General features: G+C 34.8%; 1 protein-coding gene across 9 annotated transcripts in view; it reads left to right on the top strand.

Annotated features, from left to right (window-relative positions):
• DMD (dystrophin) overlaps positions 1–20,668 on the top strand; it is a 978,823-nt gene that overhangs the window by 284,915 nt on the left and 673,240 nt on the right. For all 9 annotated transcript variants that reach the window (XM_066314017.1, XM_066314023.1, XM_066314021.1 and 6 more), the window contains 3 exons: positions 438–617; positions 6,458–6,633; positions 16,577–16,700. In XM_066314017.1, coding sequence (XP_066170114.1) covers positions 438–617; positions 6,458–6,633; positions 16,577–16,700 — 480 coding nt within the window. The remainder of the gene's footprint in view (positions 1–437; positions 618–6,457; positions 6,634–16,576; positions 16,701–20,668) is intronic.

Below are 20,668 nucleotides of genomic sequence, written 5' to 3'. Positions count from 1 at the left end.
TTGTATGTTTTAATCCTGGTTTGGGATCAAATATTTCTTTTTTAGGAAACTGTTTTCAATCTGCAATATATAACAAAGTACACTGAAACTTTAAAGAAAGCTTGTTTGACATGTTGATATAGCTGTTAACATTAGTGCAGTTTTAAGGTTATTCCTGTAACACAACTGTTAGCTTTGTGATTCATGTCATCACCTGAAGCCTGCTGTGAGATTTGGAGTTGCTCCACCTGCCATATTATGTTGCTATGTAAACTCTGCCAACAGTTTTTATGGAAACAACATGATGGAGCCCTTAACCATTTTCAGCTCTGTCTGATGTTCTCCTTATGATTTTTTTTCTAAGTTGGTTGGTTTTCTTTTTTGTGGGAGTTTTGGTTTGGGTTTTTTTATTTTTTTGTATGAATGTGTGTTCTTCCTTCTGTTACTCTGTTTAACAGATCCTAAAAGGAGATCTAGAAATGAAAAGGCAAATGATGAGTAAGCTGAAGATGCTCAGCCAAGATCTCCTTGTAGCTGTGAAAAATAAAGCAGTGGCTCAAAAGCTGGAAAGTCGTCTTGAAAATTTTGCCCAGCGCTGGGAAAGCCTCGTGCAGAAGGTGGAGAGCAATACTAAACAGGTTTGTAAAAAACAGTTTTATCAATTTGTGACAATCAGATCCTTTGACAGCCACATGTTTGAAGTAGTGTTGGTGCTGTTTGTCATCTTGTTTTGATTTTCCCCCTGCATGATTGCTTGAGACATATTTTATTTTTAAGACAGCATAATAAAACTCTAATATAACTTGTCCAGAATTTTATTTATCTCTTTAGTTTTAAATCTCTCTTTATAGTGTTGATTACTTTCTTGGTTTGTTACCTATGTTTACAGGGATGATACAAACTATAATAAAAATACCTTTCCAGTTAATTTATTTTTAACCTATAATAACACACTTTTTCACAGCTGTCTCTTTGAAATAGCACAGTCTGAAATTAGTGCAAGAACTGTCTGCTAGCTAAAGTGATTTTTTTTCAACATTAAAAGTTTGTAATGAATTGCTGTTTTATTTCTGCATATGATATGCTGATTTGCAGATTAAAGAAGAGGCTACAAAAAAATAGAAGTTTCTTGGAAAAATAAAGAAATCAATCTATCACTGAACCAAAGTGCCAATGAGAAAATATAACTTCTGTTATTTTGATTACTTTATGTTAACTGTAATATATTAAAAAAAGAAATTGAGGTTTTAAATCAGGTAACAAAATTCAGCACTCTGATGTAGTACCCAAACCCATATCCAGTTATTTTGCCTTACATCTTGCTAACATCTCTTTCTTAATGGATTTAAACCCAAACCTGCTTCCCTTTTTCCATTCCATTTTCTCACTAATACTGGGTTCTTTTTTGAGCTGTCATTGTATGACTGGTAAAATGGAAATGGATATTAAGGGGTTTTAATTGACAGCACAGAGAAAAATGTTACAGCAGGTAGCTCTGTCCTGTCCATACAGGTCTCTCACAGTTCTGGTCAGTTTGATTAAATTCCCCTGAGCATGCTGCCCTTTTTTATTGTTCATCTAACAAATTATGTTTGAGTAATTAAAGAAAAGCTGCTATACTTCATGTGGGGATCTGAATCCCTCTTAGTAACCTTGCTTTCAACTGATACCTTAATATATGTTTGCTCTGTGATAGTTAGAAAAAGCAACTGAAGTTGGAAAAAACAGTTTGGAGGAATATAAAGGAAGAAAATGGGGGAAGGGCACAATTTCATTTAGAAAGCAAAACCATATTGAGAACACAGCATTTAGGAGTTGAAAATAAGTTTTCATTATAGTATATTTGCTGTAGAAAAACTCTTGTTTCAAAGCAGAGGAAAATTCCAGAGATTCATTTTTGAATTTGGGGATGACTAGGGTCACATGATATGAGGAAGTTAGTAAGTCACTCCAATTTTTTCAAGTCCTGTTCAGATTGGTGATGGCTCCTAAATGCAGTTACTAGTTTTGAAAATGGAACTTAGATTATAGGAAATGAAGTGAGCAGTCCTGAGTCTGTCAGCACAGATCAGCACATCTGGGAGATGCTTTGGATTCTCAAAACAGTGTAGCTGTCCTATCACAGCAGAACACTTCAGTGGATAACTTTTCCTCCAAGGAGATGCTGCTCTGCTTGGGGTAGAAGTGATGTGCTGTCATGGGAATGCTGCTGCACCTTCTGGAAACAGTTAGGGCTGGCTGAAGGACCTGTTCCTAAGGCACTGTTACACTGTTCAGAGGCATCTTCTGTGAAATACTGATGATGGGCTTGTCACCATGGGTTTCTGTCTGAGCAAGGCAGATAATTGCAGTGAGGCTTTTACATGTATTCATTGCAGAGCTCATTTATGTGTTTACACTGCAAGAAAACACTGCAAGGTCTCACTGTGTTCTTTAATCATGAACTGCGGAGGAGGAGACTTTGAAGAGGGTGAAAAATAGAATATTTTCCACTAAAATCTATCAGAAAATGTATGTTTTATTCATCAAGCTTAGATATTGCCTTCAGAATTGACTTTGCATGGTTTAGTGGTGGACTTGGCAGAGCTAGGTCAATAGTTAAACTCAATGTTTTTAAATGTCTTTTCCAACCTACAGGATTCTATGATTAATAATTTTCATGAGGTACTCATAATTGCATTTTTGTCCTTAGTTATTTCCCTTCTTAATAAAGTGTCGCCAAATGATTAACTTGTTAACAAAATAAGAAATTAAATGGAAGAGACAACCTCAGGCTCAGTTCAAAGATGATTCTCCAACTAGGCATATAAAGTAGTTATAAATCCCAAAGGAAAAGTGCAGAAAGTAGAATGTGAGCTCTCCCACATTTGGCTGAATTAATTGCTCTTGAATTCAAGCATCTAATCAGAACACATGGCTGGAGCTCCTGCTACAAATGACTGGATGGCAAGGGTGTGAGAGAGAGAGAGAAACCTAAAAAGCAGTTTGTCCTCATAATGAAAATGTCAGCTTTCCTTCACTGACCACACAGTGGAATCAAGGACAAGGACAGCTTGCTTAGGCTCGATGCAGAGCTTCCAGAAAGTCTAAACCCAGCTTTGCTGAGTTCATTATGCTCCACTAAATTGTACTGAAAATCTTTCCAAACTAAAGAAAACACCATTCCTCATCCAAACTTCCCCACTCACAGAGATAAATTTCATCAAAGAACAGATGACAGCTCCAAAAGTGAGTGTAAAGGAAAATTATGAGTTTATCAGGACAGAGGGCACTTCCAAAGACAGTAATAAATGTTGGCATTAAAGGAAGGCTGCTGTATAAATGAGAAATAAAATGCCATAAAACTACTGAAGTGCTGTGCACACATTGTACATATGTTTGCCTATAGATGATGAAAAAGATTTGAATTTGTCTGCTTGGAAAAGAGATGAGTTTTAACATGTTTCAAAGGTGGGCTTGATGTGATACTGCTGGCAAGCATTGTATTTTGAAAGCCTTTAAACGTGCTACCTTGTGAGTCACCTTAGCCCTTTCCATATGATTTTCTAGTGGGTAAATGCCCTAGTCTATATTGCCCCTTCTCAAAACCACATTTGCTATTCTGGGACTGAAAGGGATGAAGAAAATATAGAGATATTATTTACACTGTCTTTGAATAATACATGAAACATGCTACTTTGGTGATCAAAAGGTGTTTGAGGTTTTTTTCTTTTTTTTATAGTTTTTTTCCTCTTGTTTTGTTGGGATTTTTTGTTTGGTTTGGTTTGGTTTTGGGGGGTTTGTTTTGGTTTTTTTTTTGGTTGGGGTGGTTTTGGGTTTTTTTGGTGTTTGTTTTCTTTTTTCTTTCTTCCTTTTTTTTTCCCTAATTTTTTCAAAAAAAACTTCTTTTTTTTTTCTAATTCCTAATATTTTTAATAATTTTTCTTTGCACACTGAGGTGTATGCAGTTTGTGTGAACCAGCTTCATCTTCCACAATAAGGTCACAATCTACCTTTTAGTCTTGCCCCGTTTCTAATTAGAATAATTATGAAGTTCAAATTCACATCTCCATTCTCCTTTTTGAAGCACATAGTATTTAACCTCCACTCCTGTTGATTAAGCGTGAAAAATACAATACTTTTTTACTGCTTTCACATTCAAATCATTACCCCCCACAGCCTCGTGCCTTGACTGAGCAGTGATTGCTATGGCAGCTCTGGAAATACTGAAGCTGCTACTCCTGTAATTGGTATTATTCTGCAGATGATTCCTACAGTGGTTTATTCTGTGTTACACCTTCCTCACAGGAAACTTTGCCCTGGTATTGATTAGCAAATGAAAACATGGCAGGATGTGACCCTGGGTGTCTGATACATCATCCTACCATTGATTTTTTGATAAAAAAGAGTGTAATAAGAATTTTATGAGAAGAGGAAAGAGAGACAGAGAGACTGTACCCAAAATTATATAATAGGCAAGAAATTCTTTCTGTTCTTATGTATTGTCAGCCAAGGAAGAGATGACATCAGGTTCTATCCTCAAATGTAATGGGGCCTTAGACATCAGAAGCTTTAACTTGCTTTTCCTTCTTCCCTCTAATTAATTAAAAATAAAAAAATGGAAAAGAATGCTGTATAGAGTTTCAATAAAAATATATATGGAAATGCTGACTTAATGTTGTCATGAATCCTGTAGAAAAAAAAATCAAAATCAATACATCTTGTTGAGGGAACTAAAACAAGAATGTTACTACATAATATTTTAGTGATTAGAAAGTCAACTGGATGTTTTTCTCTTTCTACAAAAAATAATTTTGTAGTTCATATTTTACCCAAATCCCTGCAGGTCACAAGCAGCTTATTCAATTGGTATATTTAATCCATATATGTTTTTAAAAATCTACTGTGAATCTTATTTTTTTAGTCTTCTAAGTGGTCTAGAAAATCTCTAAAATCTAGACAACTTCCTGTTTTTAGAGGTGGAAGCACAGCATTAGGTTAACTGCTCTATGTAAGAAATGCTGACAATTTACAGTGGTAAAGCACTTCCCTACTCATCACTTCCACTGTCAGCCTGGACAAAGAGCAGGAAGAAGACACATTGCACAGAAGACAACGTGAAGAATTCAGCAGAGCTGGCAGGATTTTGTTAGGGTATTTTTTCAGGTTTCTTGGCTTTACTGATATTGGCTGCTGGGAAGAGGCTGCTTGCTGACAGTGTTCCCCTTTCCTTATTCTATTTTTCTTTCTCAATGCAAGAAATCATTGTGGGAAAGGTGTTAGACCTGGTTGCCTCTTCATTGTTTGCAGAAGCACTTATGTCTCAATAAGTAAGCTGGCTCCATTCTCTTACTGAGTTTTTGATGCAAGAAGTAATAGATAATTTATTAATCTGTTTATAGTTTCATGGATTTTTAGACACTAGCATTGCTATTGTTAAATTGGAAACTCTAATTCTTGCATATTAGCAAAAGCAAAGAAGCAGGGCTTTTTAGGTGTACAACTTTTTCTACTCCTGGTATAAGTTTTTTTTCTTTTATTTTCCATTTCACTGCCCTTAAACTGTGAGGTGGTCATTGGAGCTGTAACTAGAGCATTTTGACAAATGAGCCATCATCTGACAGAATCAAAAAAAGAAGTGGCCTATTTCTCCTGAGTTAAGATATTTAAGAACATCTACCCACATTTGAGTTGGGAAATGTTACATGGAAAGTATGGACAAGCAGTACATGCACACAAGTAGTGTGCAAACAAATATTAGCAAAAAATATTTCTCATCATTCTTTTTTTTAATGCAGCTGAGCTGTACAAAAGGTTTTTTTTTTTTTTTTATCACTGGAGCAAAGCTTAATGTATTCAATAGGTAATGTTTACAATGTTACATACTATGGCTATTAGCATCTGATGTGACCCCGAAGTATTTTCCTTTTAATTATGGAATAAAAACTGATGCAAAATTATTTGCCTTCTAGAGCATGTGTTCTAATTTAGGATTTCCGGCCAGAAAATTAACTGCCCTTTCATGCAAGTATGTTATAGTTGATTACATTCTATTTGACAATTTCTATAAATGGTACGACAAATAATTGGTAATTTAGTGCCATTTTAATGCCTTTATTACCTCTCAAGGAGCAAATTTTCAGACTGGGAACAGTCTGAAATGAATATTTAGTAATAGTAACGTTTTCTTTATTTGCTGTCATTCAATTCCATTGTAAAATTCCATTAATTTCTTTTCTTCATTCAGCATGGATTACAAGGAGCTATAAGTTCATTAGAATCCTTCCTGATTTTGATATTGGCTTTTGCAGATATCTTATTCACACAGCGTGAGTCAGATAAAACAATCCAGCTCTAGTTGCATATAATGTTTTTTTTTCTGAAGGTCAGCCTATGGTCAGATGAGAGCAGTTTCTCATTATTTTCTATTGTTCCTCCAAACAATCTTTACTGAAGTCTTTCAAATAATGTGTGACCTCTGTTTTTGTACTTCTCACAGATTTCGCAGGCTGTCACTACCACTCAGACATCTCTAACACAGACAACTGTAATGGAAACTGTAACTATGGTGACCACCAGAGAGCAAATCCTGGTTAAGCATGCTAAAGAGGAACTCCCACCACCTCCACCCCACAAAAAAAGGCAACTCCTTGTGGATTCAGAAATTAGGAAGAGGTGAGAATCGTCAAGAGACAGAGAGAGAATACTGATAGAGTCTGGACAAAAATGCAAAAATAGTCATTTGACTGCAATATTTTTTCTGTATGCTATTTTGAGCTTAAAATTATTTTTTTGTTCTCTATTGGGGTACCAGCTGATTATTATCTTTCTTCACTCAGCATGGGTTATGGATTATATTGTGCTTCTATTACAGCTATTTAGCAGTATAGGATGTTAATGATTACATTGATACTATTGCATAGTAATTACAGTCAGTTAAAGTCCTTATGTGTGGCATTCGTGGGGATCCCACATGACCAGGATCTTAAAATGTAATGATGGGCAAGCATTCCATTAATTCTAAGATTTTTGTGTTCTTTAAGAAGAATTTTATAATAGTCAAAACACTATTAATGGAGATATTGCCTTCTTTCTAAACTTCATTGTATTCTTCTGGGCTTATGGGTCAGGAGCAAAAATAGCAGTTCTGCAGTGGTAGTTAATATTTGGTGAAACATGCATTATTATTACTTTCAGGTTTTTTCATGTGTAACTCAAGTACAAGTGGCAAGGGATTTTAACACTAGCTAAAGTCAGGAGAAAACATTCTGATGTATTTAAGCAGAATTGGCTCAAGCATTAAGTTTTTAAATGAGGCAGTAAGAAGGTAGATTTCAAATATTCATTGTAAAGTTTGTTTTGGAAATGTTTTTTTGATATTCAGATAAACATGAATTCCAACATAATAGATCTGAGGACTGCAAAGGATGAGAAACTACATTCAGTGTCTCATTTCTATAGACAATATCTTTGTTTAGTTCAATGTGTTTATCAGGACAAGTATTTTCTTGTAAAATACTATTTCACTTACTAAGAAGAATGAAATACAGCAAGAATAGGAGAAATCCGACTTCCTTTTAATTGAGGTTTTATGTTATTGAATTGATAGGTATTTTTTGTACATAGCCATCATACCTCTGCTTAACCATTCTAAAAGTAAGGTTTCTTATTTAGCATCATTATTAGGAATGTTCTAGATGTGATGTAAGAGTGATTCTTATCCTTTTTGTTAAATTGGATAACTGTGTCTATGGAAAATGCATGGTCTAAATAAGTTTGTAGTTAAATTTGAATGAATTTAATTCATGTCCAAAGTCCTCATTTGGAATCTGTTTTTTCCCATATCCTAGGTTACCATTAAATCATGAGTGAGTTATATTTTGCTAATATATTCTCAAGCACTCAAAATGATGCAGAATAATGACTATCAACAGAGTTGCAATTCCTGAATTTGTTGAAGGAATTTTTAGATGGCAGTGTTGTTACTTAGCACTCCTGTTAATGTTTCACTAGTAATGTACAAAGATGTGAAGCAGGATTGAGGCCATGTTGGCTTATATATGACAGTAAACCTTTAGTGTAGCTTGGACCCTATCATGAAAATAGTGATCTGCTTTATTTTGAAATTGAAAAACTAAGAATGAAAGTTTTCCCACAGTTTCAAAGTATTTAAATAATTGGTATTTGAAAACTTTTTACTTCTTTTTTTCCAAACTGAAAGTTTTAGAAGTGGTCTTACTTCATAAGGAAGCAAAGTCTAAGACTACTGTTTGAAAAGAAAGCATTACCTTAGTTAGAACTAAGTGAAGTAGGCTGATTTTTAAAACCTATTTTTTTAATTCTTGAAGAAAATTGTTGCTGTATGTACTATTATAAAACTGGAGACCAATTGGTACAGAAGTTCCAACTACTATATATTTACTGTTAGCATATATTTTCCTTCTTGCTTGTATGCTTTTAATTTGCCTTAATACTGAAAGTAAACTTGGCAGGGTACAGCAGAATACAGACTTCATACTCATCATGCAAGGAGACTGCCTGAGGGCAGGAATTAGCTGGATTATGGGAATTGTTTGTGTTCCTAACTACCTTGGTTTATAGAAACTGATAATTATGTGTTACTACAGTGCTTTAGCTGATGTCTGTCTAAAGCACTGCTATTAACAAGTTTATATATAAACCTGATCAATCCTTGTGCAGAAAATATGATGTATTATCAAATTTGAGACTAGGATTGCTTTTAGATATATTACTGGTAGATTTGCTTCCAAATTTACAGACTGTTAATGATTTTTTACCATGCATGCTAGGTTTTAAGGCTTTCTGATTTGTTTTAATGCTATCTAAAATAAGTGCATTCATCATATAATTTCTGTTTAACTTTTGGATAAGAGTCAAGATGGATAAGAGTCAAGTCACTCTGTACTTCTCAGTCTTTTCCTGGGATGACTTCAGATAATTGAATAAGTTGTGGTTCCTTTTAGATATTTAAAATCAGAATAATTTTAATTTCTGCACAAGTTGTATTTCTACTTTGATTCTCTAGGAGAGAAATCTGAATTTCAGAAGGAAAAAGGGAGTTGTTTTTTTAATACACTATAATGTGCTCTTACTATTGTCTTGTGTACCAAAATTAGTGGATTTGTTTTAATGATGCAATTGCACCAGCACACGAATACTTGACTGATGTGACTCCTGTTCCTGTCAGCAGACCTACATTTTGGGAATGTACAAAGTGTTGGAAATGGCCACAGCTGTGCAGAAAGATGAATGATGGTTATATTATCTGAAGGCAGTGTTTCTCCATTCAGATAATCAGAGAATTTCTAACTGAACAGAGAAAACACCAAACCCCACATTGTATGTACCTTTAGTCTCTAGAAAGTCCAAGTGGGTGTTTTACAGTGGGAGGACCAGTCAATAAATAGCTTCAGAAAAACACTTCGAGATAAGATTAAACTTTGGGGAAGAAGTTTCAGGGTTAGAATAACAGTTTTTGGTATGGTTTTTAATGAATATGTAAAAATGTAATGTTGGAAATGAACACATTTTATGGTATGCTGTTGTCTTTCCCAAAGACAAGAAAATACAAGTTTATACGAGATAATCAGCATAATACTGGAAGAAGAAGAAAGCTCATCTAAAAATTTGGGTAAAATATCTTTGTTCACTAGTGACTAGACACCTTTTGATTGATTTTTTTTTTTTTTTTTTTTTTTTTTTTTTTTTTTTTTTTTTTTTTTTTTGAGAAAAAATCATTGCATTCCCAAACAGCCAGTCATTTATTTTCTGGGTGCAATGTTAGCCACAAGATCTCTCAGGGATTTTTGTTTGTGTTCAGTTGTAGCTGCACCCAAGCATGAACAAAGCCCATAGTGCTGCATGCCTTTTGATTTTTAAAAATAAATTAAAAGAACGGGGATTCTCAACCTACCTCTCCTACATCATTATGTATTGTGTGTTTTTACAACCAAAATTTTCTCTGAGCACTTAACGACTAGTAGTTGATGGTTATGTACTCTTCAGTTTTAGTTTGATAAAAAACCCCTGGCGATTACTGAAGGCTCTTCAGAACCTTCCAAAGGTGAATAACCAGCTTGTGTTGGCTGCTTTCTGCAGTCACAGTACAACACACTGTGTGCTGTGGCTCAGTATTTTTAAGCCTGGGAGGGAAAGACACATTAGGGGCTGAGGCTTTTTGGAGATGGTGAATAATGCTCCCAGGTTTTGCCAGTTTCTTTCACCTGTTCTCAGACTTTAGTTGGTGTTGTTTCTGTAAAGGAGTGTGCTTGAAATAAATTCATCAGGCCCCATTGCCAAAAGTTTGGAAAGATTTGTGCTCTAGATTCACTTTTCTGTGAACTACATATTTTAGATACTAGATACTAATGGAAGGAAGAGTGGTTTGAGTACTCAGTGAATATTGTATTGGTGTACTCTGTAAGAGCACAGCTTCCAGTTACTAAGCCAAGGAGAAAAAAAATGGATGGCTAAGATTGAGGCATCAAACTATCTAGCGTGTCAAGTGTTTTATCAAGACTGAAAGTATTTAAACTGAAAAAATTAAGAGGAAGAAATTTGAGTTGTAGACCAATAACATCCACAGGACTGAATGTCACATTTCCATTGCTTTTATTTCCTGTGGCACAAATGCATGGGAAGGAAGCTGGTGGGGTTTTTTTGCTTCATAAAGCAAGTTTTTTGCCATTAGTGGAAAAAAGTAGAGATAAGAACCAGATTTTTTTTCTTATTTCTTTTCCCTCCATTCTCCCTCCCCCAAAATCTAAAACTGCTTCAGGACTAATGCTTCAAAATGTCAGAATAACTCAAGTGAGTTACGTTCTGTTACTAGTCAAAGAAAAGCTCCTTTTCTCACAGGAATCAATTTGAAACTGAGAATGATAAAACACTTTGAGGTGTATAATAAAATCTTGAAAGGTATGTTTTAGGATTAGGGCTAGAGATAAATGTAAAACAGCTAAGGTTATAGTATTTAAAAAAACTTGTAAGTGGGAGAAAGGGATGCAAGATAACATACTTATTTTCATGGTATTTTCATACTCTGGGGGAAAAAAGGTCAGTTGCATATCATAGAAAAATCTGAAAACTACTCTGATCATGCTAAGTTTTTAAATAGCAGAAAAATAAGGTATGGTTAATATTTAATTGAAACATAGTTGTAATATTAATATGCTTCAAAAACGATCAAATATACCTTTCTTTGCAATTTGGTAAATATTTTTTACATGCTTCCTATGATTTCCAGGGAAAGTCTACTTGTCATAATATTATTATTGGTATCATTTTAATCTGAAGATTTGAAAGAGGCTCGATGCTCTTTGAAGAGCAAGGTGTGTTAAAACAGGATGGTTGCTCCATCTAGTGGTTTTTTTTTTTTCATTTAACAAGTGTTAAATGAACTTTTTAAAAAAAGAGAAGCCCTCACTTTTTTGAAAATTATTATATTTGGGATTGAAATCCTTCATTATTTGGAAAAGTTTGGATTTTTGTAGAAAAAAAATTCAAAGAAAAAAATTATGGTGACTTTGTAATGGTCTATTGTTTCATATATCCCATTTCTTTGCAATGAATTATGTTGGTCAGGACTAAATGGTGATTCCTTAGCACTTTTACAGCCCCTCCACTGGGTTTTTGGCCCTTATTCTCTTACAGAAAAGCATATTGTGCTCTAGTATTGTTATCTAGTGATAGGTAACAAATTCAAAAAGAAGAATGTCATGTCTTCAATGTTCCTGGTGGTTTTTGATTTCATTATGTTTGTAGCAAATTCCAGAGGAAAGGAAAAAGTGACTGAGACTCAACAGAATAGTTTTCTGTTGCTTAGAGGGGGAATAATTAATAAACATTTTCATTTGAATTGTAAGAAGAATGGGTATGTTGGGGTTTGTATACATGGGCACTTCTTAGTTCTTACTAAGCATTTCTCCTTTATCCTTTTGGTGAAGTAAGAAATGCTTTAGTGACAAATAAATGGAACTTATATTCTTCACATTTAGCACCTAAAATTACCTGCAATTTTATCATAGTGGTAGCAGTCAGCACTTGCTACAGGCTGTGATGATTTGGTTTAAGTGCTCTGTATCCGATAGTTCTAGTGAAATTTCTTGGGATTTATTTGGTATTTCCTTTCTTGCCTTGGTATACATTACAGAAATGCACTGCTCATAATGTCGATGAGGCTAAACTTAACAGTATCACAAATGCAGAGGGAGGCTCAAAGTGTCATTCCAAAAGGAAATAAAATTATTTGATAACTAATCCTAAAACAACAGGAAGTTAAAAATATTTGTTGGATAAATTGGCTGTTGAATTAGAAGATAAGAACTAATGGCTCATCAACTACAAATACAGAGGAAGAGAAACAGCAGGCAAATAGATCAGAATAATTCTTCCAATGGGCACCATGTGCTGTAAAGTTGTTCTTTGATATGTTTTAGGCAGTGAAGAGCTACAAGCTGAGAAAGACCTCTGGCGAGCTGAGGGTTTCAGTCCAGACATGGAAATGAAATAATTCAGTGAAGTGGTTCTTGGATCAAAGTTGTATCATTCCCTGCCAACTCAATGTGTAGGCAAATGGTTTTATGTCTACCCAAGACTCGCAGTGGTGACAGGCCTGCTGTGATTTTTGTTTGGGGAAGGATGGAAATGAATGAGCAAAGGAAATTGTCAAGCAGTTTCTGTCTTTTAAAAAAAATAAAGTACTGAAACCACTGTCTGTCCATGGTAGCAGTAGCACGGTAATGTAGTTTAAAGATGAAATTCATTCAGTTTAGAGAAAAGATTATGTACCATGCTGGCCACACGACAGGAAGGTACTTCATGCCTCATATTCCTATGTGAACTTGTTCAATACTGAATTTGTTTATAAATCTACTTACTCAAAGCATATTTAAAAAGCATTTTCATATTTTTAATCTATGCTGGTCACATTTTCATGGAACATTCTCCACAAATTGATTTTCTGGATCATCCTGAGACATATGTCCGCTTCAGATCTCCATTCCAGAGTTTCTTACTACATCACCATGTATTTGTTAAAAATTGATTCCTTGTTCTGGTTTTCTTTTTATTTATTAAATACATTATAAACCTCACCTTTGAGATATTTCAAAACTTAATTTCTTCACGTTTTTCTCTGCATGGAATTTGCAACCCAAATACCCACCAGTATAATAGACTCTTGCCCTACTAGAAGTCCCCTATCTAATAAAAAAAAACTTAGGGAAATGACAGAGTAATAAGAGTTAATTTGTTTATATTTTACAATAAAAGCAAGTCTCCACTTGAACTCAGCAGACATGCGCTGGCATGTAAAGAAAGGGCTGTGGGACCAGTAAAAATAGTATTTCTCTTATGGAACAGCAGAAGAAAAATCTAGGTGGAAAACAAAAGCATGAAGAATAAATCTACTTCGTCAAATAGAATTTTTAGGTGGGGAGCATACCAAAGTACTTGTTAAATCACAACTTATTTAGAGTAAATTTTCAAGCCATTTTTGGTTTAGTATCTTCCATTAATCTAGTCTTACAAATTCTACCTGAGCTGAAATTTTTTGGGACAGAAAGGCAGTCTTGCACTATTTTATGTCTAAAGTATTCTTGTTCCAGAGCGATTTAAAGACTCTATATTTTGATATCAATCTAGAGCTAATATAATTCCTACCTGCAGCTGTGCTCAGAAAGGAAGTATCCAATCACTAAAGCAGAATGATTAAATGCCGTTTCTAACAGTTTTTTCCTCCTTTTACATGAGATAAACATGACAAAGTGGTAGGTTCTTTGTCTCACAAGGTAAAATCCTTAAGTCTTAAATCTTAAAATCTTAAGTCTTAAGATTTATCTTAAAGGTATTTATGTACTGCAAAAAGCTACTTAGACTTAACTTCTGTTCATTTTAGTTGTTTTCTGCCCCCCTCTCTATTGCCCTTTTTTGAACAGGAGGCTTTGTTTCTGAAATTATATTTATCTCCAGAAGAAAGTGCAAGTGACAGAGCAGTCTGTTACGTGATATCAACTTTGTCATATCAGACAATCATATCATATTATTGCTAACACTGGTCACCATCTGATGGCTCTTATTCCTAATTATTTTGTTTTACTGTCAAAACTATCCCATTCCTCTTCCAGGTGTTGCAGAGGAAATGGCTAAATCTTTTTTTTTTTTTTTTTTTTTTTAAGCACTGAACTCTGATAAACATTTTTCTGTCCATTTTCAACCTGCACCAGGATAAGACCAGGGTTATTGTTCAGATAGTTGGTCTCACTAATTCTACTTGCCTGCAGCTTCAGAATGGAACAAATGCCAGAACTCATACAATTTTACCTTCAGTCAAAGAACTTTAGTACTCAGGGACTGGTAACCTTCATTGTTATCAGATGTCTGGCGTTTTGTGATCATCAAATATGCAGTTATTATTTGTAGAAGAGAGGATAATATTTCATTTCAAGAATTGCAGTTGATTTAATGGTCAGAAATAAAGCTGAAGTAGGAAGCTCTTAACTGACTGTGGAGTTCGTATTAAGGAATTAGGATCTGTTACCAGTACAGACATCCCTTGAACCATCTGGGAATTTTATTTTGTGTTTTGCCTTAGAATTTGTAGTTCTTTATAAAATTGAAGTTTTCTTCCACTTTCATTACTTCAAAGTCACATTTATTACTTGAATGAGTATTCAATTAGTATTATCAGGAATTTTTAATCAAAATTATTCCTAAGAGTTTATAATTTGACTGTGGAATATTTGACTGAGATTAAGGTGGTGTGTGGTTCTTTTTCTTTTGCTTTCATTATTTATGAATACAAAGAATTGCAGTGGAGAAGGAAAAAAAGAGAAGCTCATAAATATTAGCTTGAGCATGGAGCTCTTTCTTGTATTCATTTTTCATTTCTGTATATGTAGATTTATGTAGCCCAGAGTTTTGCCTTACGTCCTTGCATTTTAGAAGCATAAACACTTGTATAAATTAAGTGTATTTTTATAAAATAATTTATTTCTTCCAGGAGTATAATTGTTTTTCAAGTTACTGGTTTTAGTAGATTTTCAGTTGTATGCAAATGATACAACCTATAGTCACAAAGGAAACTGAAAAATACAGCTCGAGTTTTTTCCCCCCCAGGTCTTTCTGCTTTATTGTGTTCACTGTATTGCTGCAGAAGAAAAGGCAGCTGCAAAAGGGGTATAAATATTAGAACATAGAGTGCAATAAAGAAATGCAATCAGACAGATTGGCACAACTGACAAAAAAGTATTGTCTGAAGCTTTTTGTTTTAAAAACTACAGTAGATACTGAATCACAATTTGAAATTTCTAGACATTAGTAATTTCAATATCTGCATTTTGAGACATCACCTGAAGAGTGGTCAACACAAATTAAGAACAGGTTTAAAGGAGATTCATCTGAAAGAATCCAGAATGTAGTAAAGAGGGCTGAGAGGTTTTTATCTTCTTTTCTTCTTGTTAGATTAATGCATGAGAGACAGAGTTTTCGTGTTCGGACTCAGTTGTTTATTAATTATTATCTGAAGTACAGTCTCAGAAGTTGTGAGTTCTACCTGACAAGGTAGAAAATGGCTCTGTCTCTAACTCTTCCCATGGTCTTTTAAGCACTAATTATCCAATAATGAGCTATATTATTTATATTTTATCCCAATAACCAACCACCCGAGGTTCGCAATGCAGACCTTTTCACCCAATTACAAAAAACCACCCAAACCCATGTGGAAGAAGGTGAAAGAAGAAGAACTTAGCCAACAACCCAAACCCTCCATCTTGCTTTATATATATTACTGTATACTAAAATCTTTAATCTTAAGTTTTGCACCCTATGGTATCACACACTTCCATTCAAACTACACACCCTCAACCCCAATGCTGTCCCTTAATTTCAGGAGCCTGTTCCACAGCCTCAGGTCACATGTAGTTCTTACTTGAGGGTCAGTGCCTTTTAGCACAGAAAGCCTGAAATTCTCAGCCTCCAGTATTCCAGAAGAGGGCTGCAGAGTAAAAACTAGTTATAAATTAAGTGCAGAGAGTGGGGATCTTAATTTTGGTTTCTAAACTTTAACTGTGTGAAATTATACTTTACTTGTTGATTAGTGATTACATTCTACAACAAATTTGATCTAATCAGAAAAAGCTTCTTTCTGCTTGAATTTTCTGCTTGAATTTCATTCATAATATTATTATCACTAGCTGGGACAGCAATCTCACAGGTCTGAAGGCTGCATTTGGTCAGTCAGACAGGCCTTACATCCTCAGCTCAGCCAACAGGACTTGTGGTACTCTTTCTTCGCTGATAGACAGTTGTTTCATATCTTCCAAAAACATTAGCCTGAAAAATTAGAGTGCTTATTGTGAAAATTATTGCGTCTGTTCAGCTGTCAAATCAGGTCTTGAAAATGAAAAGTATTTCTATGTTTCTAAATTATAGAGTGAACAGTTTTATGAACTCTCTGATGAGATACAAGAGTTTAAGACTGGCTTTTGCTGATAGAAATTGCTGTTTATTCACTTGTTCAAACAACCATGTTTGCTGCTAGTGCTGTTTTCAGAAACTGTGGAAGCTGAAAGTCTTGTTGCACTTTCCTGTCTCTCAGGTTTGACTCGGACACCACGGAGCTGCACAGCTGGATGACCCGCTCCGAGGCCGTGCTGCAGAGCCCCGAGTTCGCTGTCTTTAGGAAAGAAGGGAACCTCTCAGACCTCAGAGAAAGAGTCAATGTAGGAGAAACTACTCATATACATGTCTCTTAGTCCATATTAGTTTGTCAAAGTGCTTTCAGAGTCCAAGTTTAAATTATTTCAAATGTAGACTGACAAGTATTGATTGTTCAAGATGAATTTAGAAGTGTTCGCTGTTTCTGTGAGTTTCAGATTTTGGCACCAACATTACTACACAGGCTGTCTGAACACATAGATTGTTGTTGATGCTTTTGTTCATACATATTCATATTTAATTAAGGTGTTCTAGATTCATAAAAGTTTTAGGTAAAGTTATACCAAAAGCTATATATAATCTCTTAAATATACAACATCATTCTATATTGACAGCTTAATTTGATGTTATACATGCATAAACTTAAGAATGTGAAAAGTGTCATTGGAGTGGATGCTAAAGAAAATCAATATCGATTTCCTTTCACAGAGCTGTAAAATATATATGACAATCATGAGTTTCCACAGAGCTTTCATTGCTTTGGGTTTTTTTTTACTCTATTGTAGTGCCATATCAGAACCAAACCCTGTTCTTTCCTGCCAAAGTGAACAGTTCTGCACTGCTTAAGAAGTAGCTTTGTTTGTGTGTTTGTGTATGTCTGTGTCGCAGACTGAATTAACCCCTTGAAACCTTGAAAACTAAACTGCTAAAAGTTTTCTTTCTTTTTTTTTTTTTTTGGAGATCAATGAAACAATGCCCATCTTTTCCAAATAAGAGAATGGGGTGCTTTTTATAAATATCTCAGGTTGTAACATAGTATGTTATGGAACATCATTAAAACCTGTGTTGATACATGCTTCTAGAACACAAAGAGATGAAACAAAGTTACTGCATTAAATTCAGATTTGCTGCTGGTTTTTCTCATTTTCTCCTTTTCCATCGTAAGTCAGCTATGATAAGATTGAGCAACATGGAATTTTATGCCTGTAAATGTACATTTTTAAATTCTACGTTGAATTCCAAGTTTCTTGCAATAATTTTAATTGTTTATATTGTCATTATTGTTATTAATTAACATTTATTAACTATGAAAATTACACATTCCAATGGAATATCTTGAATTAATTCATGCCACAACTTCATGTTATGTGAAATATACATAAACATACATATATATATGCAGACTGGATCAAATACACAGGGTAGATTTGATGGGTTCACATGTTTTCACACTGAGTTAGTAGTATTTATCTAATACATTCATAGATAGGCAGTTAATTTTCCAAGTGCTCCAATCTAAATTTTAAAAGAAAGAAATAATAAAAAAAACCCCAAAATACTCATCAGCCCTTCATATATTAACATTTTGAGGAACATATTTCATGGATGAAAATTAGCTCATCTTGACCTACAAATTACCCAGGCTACCCTCACTGTCAGGTTTCCCATTGATTCTACTTCATATTTTCTAAGACTTTGTAAATGCATTAAAGGATCCAGAAACCATGGTTCACCTTCTTTCTTTTTTTTGCTTTTGAGAGGTGGTGATTGCTGCAAGTGAAGGGGTGAGTGACCCACAGATCTCCTCTGGTCTCCACTGGAATTCCTCTAGCTCTTGCCTTGCCTTTGCTGGAGCTGTGGAAGAACACTGGAGCTGGGAGGCCACCACCTACCACATTTATCCAGATCTCATCTCAGCTGGTGAAAACACACATAACACTGGAGAAAGATGTGTGGAGTTTGACCAGTGCATGAGCATTTAAAGCTTTAATTCCAGACACTAAAGATAGCAGGAGATATTCCAGATGTTCCTTTGATCTCCTTGGAAATTAAATAAATGAATTGATAACAAACAAATTTCCAGCTATTTTTTCAGTAAAGCAGTGCAGAAAAGAATTTGTTTTGTATCAAGAGAGGTCTGAGACAAACCAGTAGTTCTAAATAGATGTAAGAAATCTATTTGTATCCTCTAAATAGATATAAGAAATAGATATAAGAAATCGATATATCTCCTTCATTAGCATTGGGAATATTTTTAAGGACCAAGACCTGTTTTAATTTCACAGAGTGTCACTGCTTTAAAAATGAATATTTTATAGAGAAAATCAAGTTATGTTTAGAAGTTTCTAGTTGCTATAAGGGAGAAAACATTCTATTACATGTATTAATTTGAAAGTGAGAACTCTGAAAGATGGCACTTGACAAGTGCTACATGGATTGTGTTGAATGGTTTTCAGTTAGCTCAAGTCTTTGAAGGCACTTTTTTAAAAAGTAAAGAAACTATCAATTTTTTTGAATGCCAGTTTTTAAAACTTGTCCTGACCTGACTTTTGTTGTCTTTTCTTGTCTCAGTCTCCATCCATAAAATGAGAGACAAAGCAGAAAGTACTGTTCAGTTCATTGATTTAAACAGTTTCATTGCTGCTTGCTAACACTTTTATTTATTAGTTCTCTCAAAGTGAACCTCAAATCAATGGAAAATAAGATAGTGTGTGTTTTAACATATTATAAAATCTCTAGGAAAGTTGTAGAAGGCATATAAAAAGAGAATGAAATGCAGAAAGGAAAACATATGTGAGAGATAATTGAAATAGATTTTATTGTACTGTTGTGCTTTAAGCCCAGCTGGCAACTAAGCGCCACACCTGCTCACTTCCCCCCACCACCAAAAGTACAACTTGTAGGTTGAGATAAGAATAGTTGAATTAAACTAAGTAAAATATAATAATGATAGCAAATAATAATTCAGATAATAGGAAGAAAAAACCAAGCAATTAATGCACAATGCTCACCACCTTCTGACCAAGGCCAGACCCATTTCCTGAACCCAAATAAGTCCCCTTCCAGGTAACTCTCCCAGTTTATACATTGAGCACATCATTCTGTGGTGTGGAATATCCCCCCCGGCCAGTTTGGGTCACTTGTCCTGGCTGCATTCCCTCCCAGGTGTTTTTTGGTTTTTTTTGGTTTTGTTTTTGGTAAATCACTGGCAGAGGATGAGATACACCAATAAAAGTTCTTGACTTATGATAGGCACAACTTAGAAAACCCAAAAGATGAGTGTTATCAATATTATTCTCATAATGAATCCAAAGCACAGCACGGTCCCAGCTACTAAGAAGAAATTCAGTGTCCTAGCCAAAACCAGGGTGTGCACTGACATCCACAGTCCTACCCCAGTGTTGTACTCATACATGCATTCATGTGAACATCTACACACTTGCCCTTACTTTTTCATTTACGGGCTTTTGCCCATATGATCACATAAAATTGGTTTATCACAGAATACTTGTGCTTGGCTGATGTCAAGATTGTCCTTTATTCCCTACCATAGTACTGAGGCCTAGAGCCTTTTTGTGATGACTTTCTTTTCTGCTGTTCTTTTGGGGACAGATTACTAGTTTTAGATTGTTTTGGTTTTTTTCTTTTCTTGTGGCAGCTTGCTCCTGCCCATCATTTTTCATGGATGAGAGGCCACTTCCATAAGATTAAGTGGAAGTGCATCTGCTGCATCATAGAGGGACAGAGATGTCGGAAATGAAATCCACAAGGAAATCTCTTTTGCCATCACTGATGATTCATAAAGTGCAAAAGCTTGCTCCCATCCCAGCTCAGAGGAATCCTGGGGGAGACAGAGCCAAGAGAAGGCTGGATGAAATGCAGTGACTCTGTTTGCTAAGCCAGCTGCTTCAGATCCTGGCAGGAAATTAGCCTTTGGCAGATGTATTATGTAGCTTGAATATATTAGATATGTGCAAAAAGTCCATTCCTATGTCTGGGGAGAAGAAAAATATTTATATCCCTTCCCTGATACAGAAGAAAGATATTTACCTTACCTGGGCAGGGAGACTGCAAAGCCATAAGAACAGAAGTTTCATTTCTGAACAGCCATACTCCTAAATAAAAAAAAGACATCCAAGCATTAATGTAGTAAATATTTTTATACTGCATCCCACCATAAATATTCTGCACTTAGCATGTGTATTTTACTAAAATCAGACCTAAGAATGACTCAGGACTTCTATGTTTTTCT

This window comes from Sylvia atricapilla, chromosome 2 (assembly GCF_009819655.1).
Source record: "Sylvia atricapilla isolate bSylAtr1 chromosome 2, bSylAtr1.pri, whole genome shotgun sequence".
NCBI lineage: Eukaryota > Metazoa > Chordata > Aves > Passeriformes > Sylviidae > Sylvia > Sylvia atricapilla.
Note: the sequence above shows the minus strand (reverse complement) of the source record. Positions and strands in the feature narration are given on the sequence as shown.